The sequence below is a fragment of the Erinaceus europaeus genome, chromosome 15 (genome assembly GCF_950295315.1).
Source record: "Erinaceus europaeus chromosome 15, mEriEur2.1, whole genome shotgun sequence".
Classification (NCBI taxonomy): Eukaryota; Metazoa; Chordata; class Mammalia; order Eulipotyphla; family Erinaceidae; genus Erinaceus; species Erinaceus europaeus.
This window is the reverse complement of record NC_080176.1, coordinates 4,217,450-4,236,400: the sequence shown is the minus strand read 5'-3', so window position 1 is coordinate 4,236,400 and position 18,951 is coordinate 4,217,450. Positions and strand designations below refer to the sequence as shown.

At 51.8% G+C, this 18,951-nt stretch overlaps 1 protein-coding gene across 2 annotated transcripts in view; it reads right to left on the bottom strand.

The window, feature by feature from the left end:
- Positions 1 to 206: 206 nt before the first annotated feature.
- Positions 207 to 18,951, bottom strand: part of SRL (sarcalumenin) — a 41,251-nt gene continuing 22,506 nt past the window's right edge. Inside the window, exons 2-7 of one of the 2 annotated variants that reach the window (XM_060172500.1) lie at positions 16,902 to 18,158; positions 15,118 to 15,219; positions 14,811 to 14,906; positions 10,042 to 10,158; positions 8,765 to 8,998; positions 207 to 3,367 (exon numbers count right to left, since the gene is read on the bottom strand). In XM_060172500.1, coding sequence (XP_060028483.1) covers positions 2,556 to 3,367; positions 8,765 to 8,998; positions 10,042 to 10,158; positions 14,811 to 14,906; positions 15,118 to 15,219; positions 16,902 to 18,158 — 2,618 coding nt within the window. In that variant the 3' untranslated portion in view covers positions 207 to 2,555. The remainder of the gene's footprint in view (positions 3,368 to 8,764; positions 8,999 to 10,041; positions 10,159 to 14,810; positions 14,907 to 15,117; positions 15,220 to 16,901; positions 18,159 to 18,951) is intronic. The other variant, XM_060172499.1, reaches the window with a different exon arrangement.

Below are 18,951 nucleotides of genomic sequence, written 5' to 3'. Positions count from 1 at the left end.
AATCAGTGTGAGTTCATCAGTTATGAAAATGGATGGGGGGGGGACGGGACTCTGCTCACATGAGAAAGCCCTGCACCTTCCTCTCAATTTTGCCATGAACCTAAAACTGCTCTAAAAAATCAAATCTTGATGGAAATCAGTACACTCCTCTAGCTAAAGGAAGCCAGAAGAGAGATTAGGCCAGTTGGAGACACTCGGAAAGTACAAAGTGTTGCAGAGAGATTGGAACTTTATTGAGACTTTCTCCCTGGTGGAATCAGAATAGAAAGAACCCTGGAAAAATTCCAGTTTGGAGAGAAACAGCTACTTTCTGGACACAAATACAGATATTTCTCTTGGGGGGATCTGGATCCTAACCCCCCTCCTTGGTTCCCACCCAACCCTTAGACAGCCTGAATTCTGTTTGAAATCTGCCTCCATGGTTGACTGAGAAGTCTTTGGGCAGATGGATAGACAGGAGAAAGTAAGGAAAACAGACAAGAAAAGTCTGAGCAGGGAAGACGGGGCCACTGATAATCCAGACCCCTGAAAATGTCAAGACAGTGTGGGCTTATTTAGCCGCGTCCACCCACTTCCTCCAAAGCAAGGTGGCATCAATACCCAGGCTGATGCCCACACAGCTCTGCACCTCCTGCTTCCTCCAGCTCAGAAAAGCCAGATCCTCCAGTGTGGCCCATGGCATCAAGGACACTGAAGAGCAGGTGACAGGCAGAGGAGGCAGGCTTGGTGTCTTCTGGGCTTGGTGTCAGTGAACAGGAAAGCCCAGAAGAGACTGTAGCATACTCAGCCCTGGTCACCGAGTTCCTGGGGTGCCCTTAGCACCCCCTTTTCAAACCTTCTGGTTGGCTCTGTCCTTAGGACTGTGTCTGGGACAATTAGGAGCCTCTGGGCTTCCCACAGGCTCTCCACAAAGCCCAAAGCACCAGTCTCTCTGCAGAGTACCGAGTGCTGCTGATACAGACAGGAATTCCAAACTCACCATCGTCTGCATGGACCTGGCCTGATCACAGTTAGTTTCTACCACCTAATCCATGCTCAGAGTGCCCTTCCCTCTGCCGTCTTCATTCACTGTCCTTCTATTGCAGAGTAACTTCCGGCGCCGGAGGCTCCTGGTCATGCCCTATGGTTAAGTCTCTGGGACAGCTTGGTCCCAGGAGAGGCTAGTTCTCCAGGGAGGAGCTCCTCTGGGCAGCCCTGGGTAGGACTCTCTGATTTGCAAACAGTCCACCCACCCACTTTTCATCAAAGGCTTCTTCCCTCCCCCAAAGTCTTCCTGCTCTCCCTGACCCCCCATTCACCACCCTCTAAGGTGACCTTGCACCAAGAATCCCACGGCAAGCCCTTTCTCTGTGCCCTCTGGTATCTGCTATCTCCCTAATCTCTCTTGGACAATGAAACACACACATATGCACACTCGTCGGTATCTGGAGGCCCTGGTTTTCTTGCAGTGTGTCAGTGGACCACAGTGTCCAGTTCAGGTGCCAAACTGAGCCCGGTCACCATGACACCAAGGGACTGGTGCTGGTTCTGACTCCTGGGAGACTGCTCCAAGCTTTAAGTCAGCACATCAGGGAATGGAGAAGAAAGGAAGGGGAAAAGGCACATTGATGAAAACCAGGAAGGGGCTCCTCCTGCCGAGAGTGCTTCCACAGTGAAGTCTCAGGGGCCCCTCCTCTTAAATGGTGACAAGGCAAGCAGCCTCCATTGTCCCCCCAAACCCAGCACCTTTGGGGTCTGAGTTTTCCAAGACATGCAATAGACAAAGACACACTGCAAACCAATTAACCCTCTGAGCCCTTCTGGTGCTTCCTCTGAAGTCACTTCCAAGAACTCAATGACCTGAGTCCACTCACCCTTCCCTGGAGGGCTACAAAGGGACTGAGCTTCCCGGCTGGCTTGAAAGACTCCTTGGGGAAAATGGCCTGGGGGTTGTGGGGCAGAGGCTGCTCCTGGCCTGGGAACTCTGCTCTGAGGGCTCTGGCATCCCAAACCATTCTCCACTCCACCCTCCCCTAGGGAAATGGGGGTTGGGGTGGCTGGGGACAGGCTCAGAACCCAGGTTCATTCAGACCAGAAAAACTGGCCCCTCTGTTGAGAGTGAACCAAAATAAAGAGGCAGCCAGACTGGGCACACACAGACTTGTGGGGGGTGGGGGGTGGAGGAGGAGCCACAAAGGCCGGGCAGTCCTGCTGAGCTCCAGCCTTCTCTATTTTCCCAGCTCATGGGAGAGAAAGCAAGCTCAGCAGCTTCCAGCTCACTGGGTGCCCATTAGTCCAGTGTCCACTGGAACCAAGCTACTCTCTGTCCCTCTGAGAGAGGACCCAGGAAAAGCAGGTGGGGTTACCTGACCTGGTGCCCCAATCAGCACCCCTGCACCGAAGCCCACACAGGAACAAAGTGGGAATTCAGTTTCTCCACCTCCCTGCCCCCACTGGCTCCAATGCTCCAGGCTCCTTTCCCATGTGGCTCAAAGGGTTAATAAACCAGGACTTCTCCAACAGTCAGGACACAAGCTCATTCACCAACAGGAACCCAAGAGTGGCCACACGCCCACCTAGTGTTTCTTATAGCGATTCTTGGGGGTTTCGCTACACCCTGTTTTGTCACAGCTGGGAGAACCAGGGTTCTTTCCGAGCCCGAGGCTCCCCAGGAGGCTGGGCAGCTCCTGGGTGATGGCCCGCTCGATCTTCTCCAGGAAGCAGCCCCCCATGTAGGAACACTGCTGGGAAAGGAGCTTGAAGCTATGGATGGGGTTGATGCCAAAGAAGTCCTTGTAGGCCTCGCGGTTGGGGAGGTCGAACTTGCTGACATTGGTCTTGGCCAGGATGGTTTTGAAGATGTAGAACTTGTCGGGGTCTTCCACAATGTCCTTGAAGACCATCTCTCCGTCGCTGAAGAAGGTCATCTTGTCCTTGTACGTCTGCAGGTATCGGTCCACCAAGAGGGCGTGGATGCGGACCCGGATGGCGTGCTGGCGGATGAAGGCGATCTTGTTCTCCAGCCTGTTCTCGATGACCTGGTTCAAGTCTTCCAGCAGGGAGATCTCTTCCTTGAGAAACAGATCCCAGTGGGTGTCAGCCCTGTATTCCTGGGGCCAAAAGGAGCTGACATACACCCTGGGGGGCTCTGTGACATTGATGAGGGGGGCCAGGCTCCAGAACAGGGCACCGTAGACCCGCATGAGCATCTGCGTGGCCAGATTGTCCGCCTTGTTGAGGATGATTCGGATCTGGGACTCACGCCCCTTCAGCTGGCGGAAGAGTGTCTCCAGCTCCAGCCCCACATCCAGTTTGGTCGGGTCAAAGACCACAAAGATGAGGTCGGCTCTGTCGATGAACCACTGGCACACATCATTGAAGGGGTACCCTGGGAGAAAAAGGGGCCAGAGGTCAAGCCCAGCCTTACTCAAGCCCCTTTTGGGCCTCCTTCTAGAACCAGAGCCACCCACCCTGGGTGAGGGTGGGGGGGGGAGACACCAAGGACTCTCTGAGCTTTCAGAGACATCTTCGAAGTAATCTCACATCTCCTCATCAACCTCCACCAATAACAGCCTGATGGATCACTATTTGAATCAACAATGGAACCCAAATTTAGGAGGTGAGAGGGGTGGGAAGCCGAACACTCTCTCCAGAATGGAGAGTTTCCTACGGTATAAAAGAGCCGGAGCACCAGCAGCAATGTGGGGGGAAAGAAGCCAGGAATTAAAGGGTTATGAAGGGGAGGACACATCACCGGGGAAAGAAAGGCCAGCTCATGTGGAGACAGGCCAGAAGTGGGGCCATGCCACTGGCAGCCACTTCTTCGGTGATCCAAAGCTTTGTCGTTTTAGCTACAAAACAATGAATGGGACAGAAGGTGGTTCAGCAGGTAGTGCACATACCTTAACGTGCCTCAGACCCTGCATTCAAGTCCTAGCACTGTGAGAGAGCACCAAGGACAGCACCAGGGGAGCATCGCAGATGGCGGAGCAGTGCTTTGGTGTCTCTCCCTCACTCTTTCATTCTGTCTCTCTCACAAAAATCAAGGATAAACCCCACTTGCAGAAGGGAAGCTTCATAAGTGGTGAAGCAGTGATGCTATCTATCTCCCCCTTCCCTCTCAATTCCTCTCTGCCTCTATACAAACTAAATTAATAAAATTAAAATATACAGAAAGTCTTTTAAAAAGAAAATAGTGGGAGTCGGGCTGTAGCGCAGCGGGTTAAGCGCAGGTGGCGCAAAGCACAAGGACCGGCATAAGGATGCCAGTTCGAACCCCGGCTCCCCACCTGCAGGGGAGTAGCTTCACAGGCGGTGAAGCAGGTCTGCAGGTGTCTATCTTTCTCTCCCCTCTCTGTCTTCCCCTCCTCTCTCCATTTCTCTCTGTCCTATCTAACAACAACAACAACAATAATAACTACAACAATAAAACAACAAGGGCAACAAAAGGGAATAAATAAATAAAATAAATACTTAAAAAAAGTCTTTAAAAAAAATATTTAAAAAAAAGAAAATAGTAAGTCCCAGGTTCAACCCCCCACACCACCATAAGCCAGAGCTGAGCAGTGCTCTGGTTAAAAAAAAATAATTAAAAAAAGAAAGTAATAATAATAATAAATGAAGTGTAAAAGTTGGGCTAGGCACACTCTAGCATGTGCACATGGGAGCCCTCACACAGGGGAACTTTACAAGCAATGGAACAATAATGTGGTGCCTCCTCTCTGTCTCTCCCTCCCTCTTACTCTCTTTCCCTGTCTTTCATCCACTCTTTAAAAAAAAAAAAAAAGGACAAAGTGCAAGAACTGGCGTAAGGGTCCCGGTTCACGCCCACAGCTCCCCACCTGTAGGGGAGTCACTTCACAAGTGGTGAAGCAGGTCTGCAGGTGTCTGTCTTTCTCTCTCCCTCTCTGTCCTCCCCTCCTCTGTCCATTTCTCTCTGTCCTATCCAACAATGACGACATCAATAACAACAATAATAATAACCACAACAATAAAACAACAAGGGCAACAAAAGGGAATAAATAAATAAATTTTAAAATAAAAAAGGGGGAGTCGGGCTGTAGTGCAGCGGGCTAAGCGCAGGTGGTGCAAAGCACAAAGACGGGCATAAGGATCCCAGTTCGAACCCCGACTCCCCACCTGCAGGGGAGTCGCTTCACAGGCGGTGAAGCAGGTCTGCAGGTGTCTATCTTTCTCTCCTCCTCTCTGTCTTCTCCTCCCTCTCTCCATTTCTCTCTGTCCTATCCAACAACAACAATAATAACTACAACAATAAAACAACAAGGGCAACAAAAGGGAAAAATAAATAAAATAAATATTTAACATTTTAAATAAAGAAAGAAAGAAAGAAAGAAAGAAGGAAGTGGCCAGGTTGTGGCACACCTGGTTAAGTGCACAGTTATCATGTGCAAGGACCCAGGTTCAAGCTCTCAGTCACCCCTGCAAGGGAGAAGCTTCATGAGTGCTGAATCAATGCTGCAGGTGTCTGTTTTTATCTCTTCTCTCTCCCTTCCATCTCAGGTTTTCTCTATTTCCATGGGGGGGGGGGGGAGTCCACTGAGAGTGCTGGAACCGTGCAGGCACCAGACTTCAGAGATAATCCTACTTGCAAAAAATAAAATAGAATTAAGCTAGGAGGGTCACCCAGCAGTGTTTTTGTCACCCAGCAGGACTTTGTCACCCACAAAGTCACCCACAAAGTCCTGGGCTTCTTCTCCAGTGCTGCATTTAGAAAAAAAGGAAGAAACTTCTGGGAGAAAAGATAATGGTTTGGTTAGGCTGAAATAAACCGATACCTGTCTTAGGGAAATGTATCCTTATGACAACAAAAATCCCACAAATCAACATTTCCTCAATAAAATCATGTTGGAGTTAAAAAAAAAAAAAAAAGATAAAAGTAATAACACCAAAGTTGTATAGCCCAGGACGTGGCTTAATAGCAGAGCACAGGGTTTTCTGGTCTGAGGTGCTGAGTTTAATCCCAGGCACTGCATACGCCAGAGTGCTGCTCTGGTGTTCTCTCTCTCTCTCTCTCTCTCTCTCTCTCTCCCTCTCTCACACACACAGAGAGAGGTACAGAGACAGGGAGGGTAATACATCTTTGTTAAAACCACAAGAACACCCATGTTGATATAAAGACTAGTATTAATCACTATAAAAACATAGGAAAGTACTTAAAACTGCCAGTAGGTGCCTTCTACATTTTCATTTCTTCTTCTTCTTCTTCTTCTTTTTTTTTTTTTTTTTTTTTTTTAACTTCCAAAGAGAGAAAACTCTAGATATCTTCCTTGAAAATACTTTACACAGGGCCAGGGAAAAACTACTGATCACACCAAACTAGCTCAGTCCTTGTGGAGGTAAAAAGACAAAGTATTACAACCTAGGTAGCACCACAGTGACAACAAAAAGATCCTAGAGGGACCAGAAGACAGTTTGTGCAGCAGAGTGCGCTCCTTACCACGTGGGGTCAGAGTGGTGTTTCATATCCCATGGGGCACCATGGAAAACACTAGGGGCTCCACAGATTGTGAAGCAGTACTGTGGTGTCTCTCTTCTCACTTTCACGCTCTCTAGTTTATTTATTTGTTTACTCACTTATTTATTTATTTTTGCCTCCAGGGTTATTGCTGGGGCTTGGTGCCTGCACTATGAATCCACTGCTCCTGGCAGCCATTTTTTTTTTCATTCTTCTTTTTTTTATAAATATTTATTTATTCCCTTTTGTTGTCCTTGTTGTTTTTATTGTTGTAGTTATTGTTGTTGTTGTTATCGCTGTCGCTGTTGTTGGATAGGACAGAGAGAAATGGAGAGAGGAGCGGAAGACAGAGAGAGGGAGAGAAAGACAGACACCTGCAGACCTGCTTCACCACTTGTGAAGTGACTCCCCTGCAGGTGGGGAGCCGGGGGCTGGAACCGGGATCCTTACGCTGGTCCTTGCGCTTTGCACCACCTGTGCTTAACCTGCTGCGCTACCGCCCGACTCCCTGTTTTCATTTTTTCATTCGATAGGGCAGAAAGAAATTGAGAGGAGAGGGAGAAACAGAGAGGGATAGAGAAAAGGGGGACTGGATGGTGGCACACCAGGTTAAGCACACATAGTACAAAGCACAAGGAATGGTGTGAGGATCCCAGTTTGAACCCAAGGTTCCCCACTTGCAGGGTAAGAGGGTGGGGGAGACAGAAAGAAAGACACCTGCAGCACTGCTTCACCACTTGCAAAGTTCTCCCTTGCAGGTGAAGACCAGAGGCTCAAACCTGTGTCCTTGCACATTGTAACATGTGTGTTCAACCAGGTGAGCCACCACCCGGCCCTCCCTCTCAATTTCTCTCTGTCCTATCCAATAAAACAGGAAAAAATGGCCACCAGTAGCAGTGGATTCATAGTGCTGGCACCAAGCTCCAGTGATCACCCTGGAGGCAAAAAAAGAAAGACACCTGCAGTGGTCTGGGAGATAGCACAGTGAATAAAGCATTGGACTCTCAAGCGTGAGGTGCCGAGTTCATTCCCTGGCAGCACATATACCAGAGTGATACCTGGTTCTTTCTCTCCTCCTATCTTTCTCGTTAATAAACGAATAAAACATTTTTTTAAAAGAGAAAGACAAACACCTGCAGACCTGCTTCACTGCTCGTGAAGTATCCCCACTGCAGGTGGCGAGCAGGGACTCAAACCTGGATCTTTGTGTGGGTCCTTGCACATAGTACTATGTGTGCTTAACTGGGTTCGCTACCACCCAGCCCCCTCACTTTCTATCTTTTCCCCTCTCCGTCTCTCCTTACTCTCTTAAAATAATAAAGAATAGAACATTAGGGGCTGGGAAATAGCTCCAGGTAGGGCACCTGCCTTGCCATATGCACAGCCTGGGTTTGAGCCCCAGTACCACATGGGAGGTGCTGTGGTACCAGGGAAAGCTCTGGTGTAGTAGTAGTTTTCACCCTCTATCCTGAATGAAAGTATTGGTCCAGAAGAAGTGAAAACACACATGTGCAAAGCACCGGGTCTGAAATAATAGAAAATTGGCAAGAGAGGCTGCTCAATCATACCATACATACAGAAGGATGTGGGTTCACTTCCTGAGACTACATTAAAAAAGATAAAAGTGGGGAGGATAGTGTAATCTTGTGCAAAAAGACTTTCATACCTGAGGGTCTGAATTCCCAGGCTCAATCTCTCAGACCACCCACCATAAGCCAGAGTTGAACAGTGCTCTAGCATCTTCATCTGTCTGTCTATCTTCTCTGTTTATTTCTCTTGTGCATGCACATTAAATAATATATACTTTTAAACATTCATTTTTAGAAAAAGGAAAGGGAAACACATCCCGAGGTCCAGGTGGTGGTTCACTTGATTGAGCAACATGTGGCAATATGCAAGGACCCAGGTTCAAGGACCCAGTCCCCACTTACAGGGGGAAAGATTTTCAAGTGGTGAAGCAGTGTTGTAGGTGTCTCTCTGACTCTCCCCTTCTCTGTCCCTTCCCTCTCAATTTCTGGCTGTCTCTGTCCAATAAATAAATAAAGAAAAAATTTTTAATTAAAAAAAAAAAGAACATATCCCTTGGTCTTGCCCAAGGGTAGCCTCGTTGCCTCCCCACCACCCACCTACCCCCCACAAAACTCAAGTAAACACTCACAACACTCCTATGCCACCAGTGCAACACCAGAAACCACACAGGACCCAGCACTGGAGAGGAGTCTACTCAGTCAGAGCACTGCCAAGTGCTCAGTGCTCAGTGCTCAGTACTCAGTACTCAGTACTCAGTGCTCAGGCCAAGTGCTGCCTCACCTCGTTCCTGCTGCTTGCGGTTCTCAATGATGCCTGGTGTGTCCACAAAAGTGACCCGCTCCAGAAGCTTGTGGGGCACCTCAATTCCAATCAGCTTTTCCAGAAAGTTCTGGCCAAACTTCTCCAGGGGCGAGAAGGAGCGGGCGCTGTCCGCAGCCATGACGATACCCTCGATGGTTTTCAGCTTGGGCCCGTGCATGAGGACCGTGAACTCAGAGGTGGTGGGCTCAGCACCTGGGTGGGGGACACCAGGTTAATGGGGACATAGTCACCCCTGGGGATGAGGGGAAGGGGAGTGCTGGGGCACTGTGAATGCTAAGCATTGGTTGTTTCTAATTGTCATAAGACACATGACATAAAATTTGCCATCTTGGATTGGGGAGAGAGTAGTTATATAAAGAGTCTACTGCCTGAGGCTCTGAGGTCCCGGGTTCAATCCCCAGCACCACCATAGCCAAAGCTGAGCAGGACTCTGGTAAGAAATGAACTAACTGGGGAGTCAGGTGGTAGCACAGTGGGTTAAGTGCACGTGGCACAAAGCACAAGGACAAGCATAAGGACCCCAGTTTGAGCCCCCAGCTCCCCACCTGCAGGGGAGTCGCTTCACAGGTGGTGAAGCAAGTCTGCAGGTATCTATCTTTATCTCTCCCCTCTCTGTCTTCCCCTCCTCTCTCCACTTCTCTCTGTCCTATCTAACAATGACAACATCAATAATAATAATAACTACAACAACAATAAAAAACAAGGGCAACAAAAGGGAAAATTAATTAATTAAGAAAAAAAAAGAAATGAACTAACTATGAAGCACATAGTTCAAGGACGCTAAATGCAGCCAAGTCACCATGAGACATCTCTGGAACTTTCCCATCTCCCCAAAATGAAGCCCCACACCCACTAACTCAGACTCCTCCTTCCCTACCTTGGCAGCCACAACCCACTCTCTGTGTCTATGGATTTGTCTCCTCAAGGCACCTTACACACATGGAGCTACACTGTGCAGACTTGTGTCACTGAGCACAATGTCCCCAAGGTCCCACCACCCCATCCTAGAATCGCCCTACAGGAGGAAGACCACATCTTGTCTGTTACTGCATGTCTGCTGGGCCCTCAAGTGGGCTCCACCTCTTGGCTGATGCGTGTATGCAGTTGTGAACACGGCACAGTCTGGCTTCTTCTGTGAGCAAGTGTCAGCATCGCTCTGGAGGCAGAGGGCCGTGCTACTTTCTGTCACATGTGACTAAAATGCTGGTGGCTGAAAGTGGCAGTGTCGCTGTTACCTGTGTAGAGCTGGTAGCGAGTGTTTTCCAAGCCAAGGAGGTAGTTTATCATTGTGGACTTGCCGACACTCCATGGCCCCAGGAACAGCACCATGGGCTTGGACGTGATCTCCCCATCTGTGAGCAGCACAAGTTAGAAGTAAAGGTGAGAGAAGCAAGGTTTGTTCACATGTAGCCAGGCCATGCATCCTAAGGAGTGACATCATCAGTCCACCTCTGTTGCTACATGGTGCAATAGCCCAGTTAAAAGACAAAGGAGGTGGGGGTCAGGCAATAGCTGAGTGGGTTAAACGCACATGGTGCAAAGTGCAAGGACTGGAGTAAGGATCCCGGTTCGAGCCCCCGGCTCCCCACCTGCAGGGGAGTCGCTTCACAAGCGGTGAAGCAGGTCTGCAGGTATCTGTCTTTCTCTCCCCTCTCTGTCTTCCCCTCCTCTCTCCATTTCTCTCTGTTCTAGCCACCTACAATGACAAAAATAATAATAACAACAACAATGATAAGGACAACAAGAGCAACAAAGGGGAAAAAATAGCCTCCAGGAGAAGTGGATTTGTAGTGCAGGCACTGAGCCCCAGCAATAACCCTGGAGACAAAAAAAAAAAAAAAAAAAAGACAAAGGAAGATGCTATTCCTGCCTTTCCCTGACACTCAGCCCTTAGGAGGAAATAAGTGAGGGTAACTACATTGACTCAATTCTCCTGCTTCCATCTGGGGAAAACAGCTCATCAAACAGGGGGGAGTGTGGCTTGGGAGGTGGAGCAGTGGGTAGACTGCCTGGCTTGCAAGGATGACGTCCCAAGTTTAACCCCTGGCATCAGGTGCAAGTGATGTTCTGGCTTTTTCTCTCTCCCTCTCATAAAAAAATGCACCTTTTTAAAACAATTTTATTTATTTATTAATGAGAAACATAGGAGGAGCGAGAAAGAGCCAGACATCACTCTGGTACATGTGCTGCGGGGATTGTACTCAGGACCTCAAGCTTGAAAGTCTGATGCTTTATCCACTGTGCCACCTCCCGGACCACTAAATGCATCTTTTTTAAAGGACATAGAGCAGCATCACATGGGGAGAGGTTAAAATTTGCTCTCAGGCTTGATCCTTGAAGAAAGCTTTAAAAGGCTTATACAGGGGGTCAGGCAGTAGCGCAGTGGATTAAGCGCACATGGCACAAAGCGCAAGGACCCGCAGAAGGATCCCCACCTGTGGGGGAGTTGCCTCACAGGCGGTGAAGCAGGTCTGCAGGTGTCTATCTTTCTCTCCCCCTCTCTGTCTTCCCCTCCTCTCTCCATTTCTCTCTGTCATATCCAACAACAATGACAGCAACAACAACAATAATAACAACAACAAGGCTACAACAACAAGGGCAACAAAAGGGAGAAAATGGCCTCTAGGAGCAGTGGATCCATGGTGCAGGCACTGAGCCCCAGCAATAACCCTGGAGGCAAAAAAAAAAAAAAAAAAAGAGGCTTATACAGCTTTTGGATGACTTTCACTCAGGCCCTGGGGGTCCCCAGGCTCTCTTTCCCCCTCCCCCCAGCTGCAACTCCCCACTTCCCATGGCAGGTTCAATCCCACATTGGACTCTGGGGCCAGTCTCAAATATCTGCCTCCAAAGTCTAGGAGCATCTGCCAGAGTTCGAGACCAGCCACAGACTTGCCAGTTTTGGGTCTTGGGCCTGCTGCAATATTGGGGAGAACACCTTGCTCAGGTAACTCAGCTAGGGAGCAGTGGGAGGAAGAGCTGAGTCCCAGTGTTCTCAAGCAAAGAGGCTTTTGGCACGAGAAGCGTCACTCCAACGACTCCAGTCCTTCCTGAGCCGCGCACAAAGGGCCAGCCCTGAGGTCCCGGTACCTGTAATTCTTCAGATGCCCTGTGCCTGGCAGAAGGGCCTCAAAATAGTGGGCATTCCTTTTAATTTTCCATTATTTATTTACTGTCTTTAATGCAACACCAGAATCGTGTTCTATATCACTGCTGAGCAGCTCCCTGCACCTTTTCATTCTTTATTAGAGAAAGGGGGGAGAGAGACATCATGCCACCATCCACAGGGCTCCTCCAGCACCATCTATGGCATCTGGGCCTCACGCACAGTAAGGCATAGCTAGACCAGGTGAGCTATCTCCCAGACCCTCATTTATATTTATTTATTTATTTATTTATTTATTTATTGGAGAGAGAAAGAGAGAGACACAGAGCATCACTCTGGCACATATGATGCCAGAGATTGAATTCAGAACCTCAAGCTTGAGAGTCCAACACTTTGTCCACTGATTTTTACCTCCTGAGCTGACTCATGTATTTTTATATATATTTTAAGTTACTTAATTTCATATATATACATATATAGAGAGACACCAGGCCTGTCATTGGGGCTCAGTGCCTGCACTATGAATCCAGTGTTCCTGGTGGCTAATTTTTCCCTTTTTTTGAAAAAATCCACTTTCTAATTTTATTTGATAGGACAGAGAAAATTGAGAGGGGAAAACATTTTTATTTTATTTTATTTACTTATTTTCCCTTTTGTTGCCCTTGTTGTCCTTTTATTGTTGTTGTTACTGATGTTGTTGGATAGGACAGAGAGAAATGGAGAGAGGAGGGGAAGACAGAGTGGGAGAGAGAAAGACAGACACCTGGAGACCTGCTTCATCGCCTGTGAAGCGACTTCACCTGCAGGGGAGGGAGCCGGGGGCTCGAACCGGGATCCTTCCGCCTGTCCTTGCGCTTTGCACCACGTGTGCTTAACCTGCTGAGCTACCGCCCGACTCCCCGGGAGGGAAAATATTAAGAGGAAAGACAAAGAAAGAGACACTGCAGACCTGCTTCACCATTTGTTAAGCTTCTCCCCTGCAGGTGGAAAATGGGGGCTCGAACCACCGTCAGCCCCTTAAGTTACTTCATTTCTTCATCCAGAGATCAGGATGGAAAGGTGCGTGGAAAGCCTACTGTCTGCGGGCTATTCCACATCCTTTCTGGAGCCTTGCCGGCAGACACTCCTGCCTCAGAACCTCGATGTCTGGTCTCTCTCTAGAGTCAGTGTTTCCTCAGAGACTGAATTGAAGCCTCAGAAGTGCCGGGCACAGACATACAGCCTGGAGGGGGTACCCTGTTTATAAATACCATCTCTTGGTGTCAACCACTGACTCAGAGTCCTCAGGGATAGCCACAGAGATCCTACAAAAAGTCTCTTGCAGCAAGTCTAGTTGGCACCACCAGGAAGGGAACCTTCCAGAGGCCCTGGGACAAAACACAATGAGGTCTTTTCTGGGGCTGCAGTACCGGATCTTGACAGCAGGGGGCGATACTGGCATGCAAGAGGCTACAGGTGAGACAGGGTGGCGGAGACAAGCGAGGCTGCCCTGGGGCCCAGCAGAGTCCCTGGCAGCACTGGAGAGAGAGGGAAGAGGCCCCAGAGCACCACCCCCAGGCATCATGTGGTTCCAGGTCCAGCTGCCAGGTCCGAGGGCTGTGAGAAGTTAGTGTGGAGGCTGAGGGGGCACCAGGGAAACTCAGCCCCTCTCACACGGGTCCCACACCCCGAGAAACCAAGGGGGTCATTTGCAGACACAAAGGCCATAGCAAAACGGGGCTTCCTCTGTGGGGCACGGAGTCTCAGCTCCTATTTCCTGCTGTGTGGGTCGCACAGCCCAGCTTTGCTCTGCACACCAGGTCCGGAGAATCAAACGTACCTTCAGGCTCCCTCTCCGTTACCCAGCCAGTAAGAGTGTCAGAGGAGGAGTCAAGCACCGGCTTAAGGATCCCGGTTCGAGCCCCCGGCTCCCCACCTGCAAGGGAGTCGCTTCACAGGCGGTGAAGCAGGTCTGCAGGTGTCTGTCTTTCTCTCCCCTTCTCTGTCTTCCCCTCCTCTCTCCATTTCTCTCTCTCCTATCCATTCTCAAAGATGAGTGACACTAAAACATGAAATTTCCAAGGGGGAGGGGGGGCAAGAACTCTCAAGGGTCTGAGAGGTAGCTTGTTCAGCACACAGTTAGCCATGCACAAGGCCCTGGGTTCAAGCCATGGCACCAGAGATGGCAGCAGAGGGAATTCCAGGAACAAGGCAGTGGGGCTGTGGTGTCTTTCCCTCCCTCCCCCCACTCTCTCGCCTACCCCCCCCACACACACCACCAGGATTATCACTGGACTTGGTGCCAGCACATGGATCCATGGTTCCTGGCAACAATTATTTCCCTTTTTTTTTCTCCAATTTTTTTTCTTTGATAGGACAGAGAGAAATTGAGAGAGAGGATGGAGAGAGAAAGACACTTGCAGACCTACTTCACCTCTCGTGAAGCTTTCCTCCTGCAGGTGCTTGAAGCAGGGTCTTTGTGCATGTTAACAAGTGCTTAGCTGTGTGCACCACTGCTCAGCCCTCCCTTCTCTTTGTCAAGATGATAAAGAGCAGGAAACTGGGCCATGGCGCCCGCTCAGCAGTACCATGCACACAGTGGGTCGAGGGTTTGCTCTCCTATACCCACACAGGGCGTCTTCAGAGGAGCTGAAGGCCTGAAGGAGGCCCATAGGGGGCCCAGGAGGAAGAGAGGAACTGAGCAGCAGGTGTGGGGACTCATGGGCCTAGGAGAGCATGGGTCAGGTGTCGCTGGCTTCAGAAAGGAAGCTTCTTCGGACAAATGCACTCGGGTGGGCGCTCCCCACCCCCAGCCCCAAAGCCTGAGGAAGCTACAGACCCTTTGGGGGAAAACAGCTCTCAAGACAGACCTCCTGGAACTCAGGGCACTCGGCCACACGCAGGGAACCGTGGTGCACGTACCTGTGATCTCGTGCTGCCGGAGCTCGTTGTACTTGTAGGACTGCTCCAGCGGCTTGATGGACGAGTGGTAGATCTTCCGCAGCCGCTGCAGCACCGCTGGAGACAGCAGGAGGCAGCGGGTTACAGGTCAGGACCCCCAGAAGCCCAGCACCTGTTTTAGCTTCACACCAGCCCCAACCAGACAGCACCCCTCCCCTCCAGTCCAGAACCCCCCAGGCTCGGAGCTGCTCTGGGGCCTGCTCCACAAAGCTCCCACCTTGGGGCTCCCCCGGCCTCCACACAGTCCTGAGCTGCAGCCCCTGGTTACCTGAGTAGTCATCGGAGGGCTTGTCCTCAGTCAGCATCAGTGTGGTCTCAATGTGGGAGCGGTCCCTCAGTGGGGCGTCTTCGCTTACATCCTCGGCCTCTTCTGAGGAGAGAAGCACAGATCAGGGTAAGGGCAGAGCCAGGGGCCTGAGGCCCTGAAGGCAGGCAACACTAAAGGGATTCCACTCCCTTTGGAGGCCCCAAATCAGACACAGGGCCAGTCCAGAGGGGACTCAGGGAAGAAGGACCCGAAAGTCAGGTCAGCATCATGGCGTGGCATGGCCATGAGAGGGGATTCCAGAAGCTGTGAGGGTTTAAGAAGTTTATGGGGCGGGGGGGCTAAAGTTTCCCTTGAGTGGCTGTGTAAGGAGTGAGCTAAGTGAAGATGGGGACAGGACAAGGGGGCTGGCATCAGGAAGCGAGTCGGTGCGGGGAGAGTGGGCATTCAGGGCTGACCACATGGCAGCCAGAGGGGTCTGCACTTCATTCTTGGGGCCCTGGGAGCTGGGGGTTTCAAGTACATGACCAGCAATCTGAGGGGCATTGAGCAAGGGTCACACAGGTGGCTGAAGGGCCAGAGGCACCCCACCAGGAGACTAGGGGTATCAGCTGTTGCTTCTGACTTTTAATGTGGCGCCAGGAAATGAAGCACATGTATGATACCACCCAGCCACCCCAGCCCAATTTTTTTTTTTTTTTTTGCCTCCAGGGTTATTGCTAGGGCTCGGTGCCTGCACCAGGAATCCACTGCTCCTGGAGGCTATTTTTTCCCCTTTTGTTGCCCTTGTTGTTGTTTTTTAGCCTTGTTGTGGTTATTATTATTGTTGTTGATGTCATTGTTGGATAGGACAGAAAGCAATCGAGAAAGGAGGGGAGACAGAGAAGGGGGAGAGAAAGATAGACACCTGCAGACCTGCTTCACCACCTGTGAAGTGACTCCCCTGCAGGTGGGGAGCCGGGGGCTCGAACCAGGATCCTTCCGCCCGGTCCTTGCACTTTGCACCACGTGCGCTTAACCCGCTGCCTGACTCCCTCCCAGCCCAATTTTTAGTGTGTGTGTGTGTGTGTGTGTGTGAGAGAGAGAGAAAATTCACAGCACTGCTCCTATCCATGGAGCTGCCCCAGTGGCATCCCTGGTACACCCACATGGTGCTGAGAACAGAGTCCAGGGCCTCAAGAATGGCTCTACCCAGTTTGTGTTGCTTCTGACCTGGCAGAAGCTGCCCCCCAACTCAGCAGGCTCCCAGGAAAAGATGCACAGCTGGTGTGACACACAAAACCGGTAGAGCACACAAGGTGACAAAAGGCAGACAGGCAGCCTCCTGGGAGAGGAGTTCCAACCCGTATCAGGGCCCGGGCACAGACAAGGTCAGGAACATGGGCAGCCAGCTGACACAAGCCCTCCCCTAGGGGGTGTAAGTGGGTGCCCCACGCTGTGGAGACTGAATCCCGCAGCAGAGATGACCCCACTCCACCTGCCCCATAGCCCAGCCCTTGGTCGGAGCCATGTGCTGAGTGGGTGGGTAAGGCTGGGGTGATGGCCAAGTCCCTGCCCCCAGTAAGTGGCGGCTACAGAGTCACAGCCAGCCTGAGCATTCTGCCGTCACCCCACCGCAGCTCCTAGCCCATCCTACCCATCCGAGGAGCCTAGTCTTTACAGGCAGCCCCAAAGTGCCAGTCCCTGCCCAGCACCCCTGTCCTCCAGCCTGCACAGTCACAGACCCTGTGTCCCTGAAAGGCCTCCTCAGACCCTGACTCAGGGGTGGCCAGGTGGCTCACTCCTACCCTGAGGCCCCTCCTTGGACTTCTCTGCCTCAGCAAGCCCGGCCTCATCCTCTGCCTCAGCAAGCCCAGCCTCATCCTCAGCCACGATGTTGACAGGAGTCTCCCCATCCCCAGGGCTCATGCTTCCTGCTTCCTGGGGTTCCCCAGTTTCCTTGGAGAGCTGACCAGCTTCCTCAGAGGGTTCTCCAACTTCCTGGGGTCCCCCCACTTCTTGAGCAGAGTCTACAAGTTCCTGGGTTCCCTGGGGTTTCCCAGACTCCTGGGATTCCCCCACTTCCTGAATGGGATCTCCAACTTGCCGGGGTTCCCTAGTCTCTATGGAGGATTCTTCCTTGGAGGGTTCCCCCGACTCTTGAGAGGTTTCTCCTGCTTCTTCAGAGCTGACCCCATCTCCACTGTCCTCCTCCTCCACTCCGCTGAGATCAGTATCCTCCTCAGAGGATGCTGCGTCCTGGTCCTCCAAGGACACCCCTGATGCACGGTCCTCCACAGGGGTGTCCTCCTGGGTACCCCCCACCTCAGTGTTCTGCACGTCTTCTGTCTCCATATCAGCTTCTGTGGCTAGACTGAAGTTGGGCTCCCTGGGGACCCCAGGCTGCTCCCCAACATCTGTGTCCATGTCCACAGCTCCATCTGGCACCTCCAGCCCCTTCTTGGACCCAGGACTGTCCTGGTCACCTCTGGGCTGGAGGCCAGGGGGCCCCTCCACCTCAGTGCTAGCAGAAACCCCAGTGGCTCCAGGCTCTGGGGTCCATGAAGCTGCTCCCCCCTCAGGGCTGTCCCGTGGGACCTCTGTGTCTTCCTCAGGGACCATGTGACTCCCAGCCAGTCCTATGGCCTCTTCCATGGTGGACCCCTCTGCGGGGAGCCCCAGGCCGGCTGCCTCCTCCGGGGGACCCTCTCCTGAACTGACCTCTGGCCTGCCCACCGCCCTGGGAGTGTCGTCCCCTCCTGGAGGAAGGGGCCCCGGGCTGGGTGGGCCAACTTCTTCCTCCCCGGGGGCCACCAGCTCTGCTGCCGAGGCGTTGGAGAGGCTAGCTTCGGGGTCAGAGCCTGGGCCGGTGGGTGCGGCCGTCTTCTCGGGGCTCTGGGCCTCCCCGCCGTCCGGGTAGTGAAGGAGCCGACTCTGGTCTCGGGGGGCTGCCTCTGCATAAAGTCCCCTCTCCTTCTCCTCTAGACTTGCATCTCCCGCGGGGAAAGGGTTCTCCAACACATTGCCAACATCTTCTGTGCCACCCGAGGCAGAAACTTGCAGTTCTAAACGGTCAGAACACGAGTGGTCAGTGTCACAGGGTTGGCACAGCTCTGAGCCTCACAAGAGCCTCGCTGCACCCAGCTCCCAGCCTGGGGAGCCTGGCACGGTCACCTCCCTGCTCTCTGAGGCTGCCCTGCCCTGCGTGATCCAGGCGGTGTGGTCCTGAGACACAGGGAGCACCCCAACCCTGACTGCTGGCCCTGGTGGCCAGTCTTGGGAGAGGCCTACAGCCCTCCCTCAGCCTTACTGCATGGCGCCCTGGACTAATTCACCAGGCCAACCAGCCTCAGTGGTAGGTAAGGATGGTCAGCCCCGTTCATTCCTAGAGGCCATCAGTGGCCTGCCTGCTGCCCTGCGGCTTGTGGAGGGGGGCGTCTAGGACCAACATCTCTCAGGCTGAGGGGAATACTGTGGCTCTCGATCTTACTCGGTCATACTCCCAGCCTGACCCTCTTTGGACAGGCATTTGCTAGCCTCACTGCCTTAGATTAGAGGGGACACAGCCTACAGAGGAGACATCTGAAACGGGCAGTGCCTGGGCTTCCCAATGGCCTTAGTCAACCCCTACTCGGGGATCCCCTTCTAAAGTCTGCCGGCCCTGCTGGGAGCACTGAGGGCACCACAGGAACACCCCTGGGGCCTGGGATGACCCCTGTCTCCAAGTAGGTATGGCGTATTTGGAAAGTAAACAGTGCTGGCCTGTCTTTCTACTCCCTCCACCAGGCTGGGAAACACTACGGGATCCTGAGGAGGGGACCACAGGCAACCTGACTTAGGGTGATAGACACACCCTGG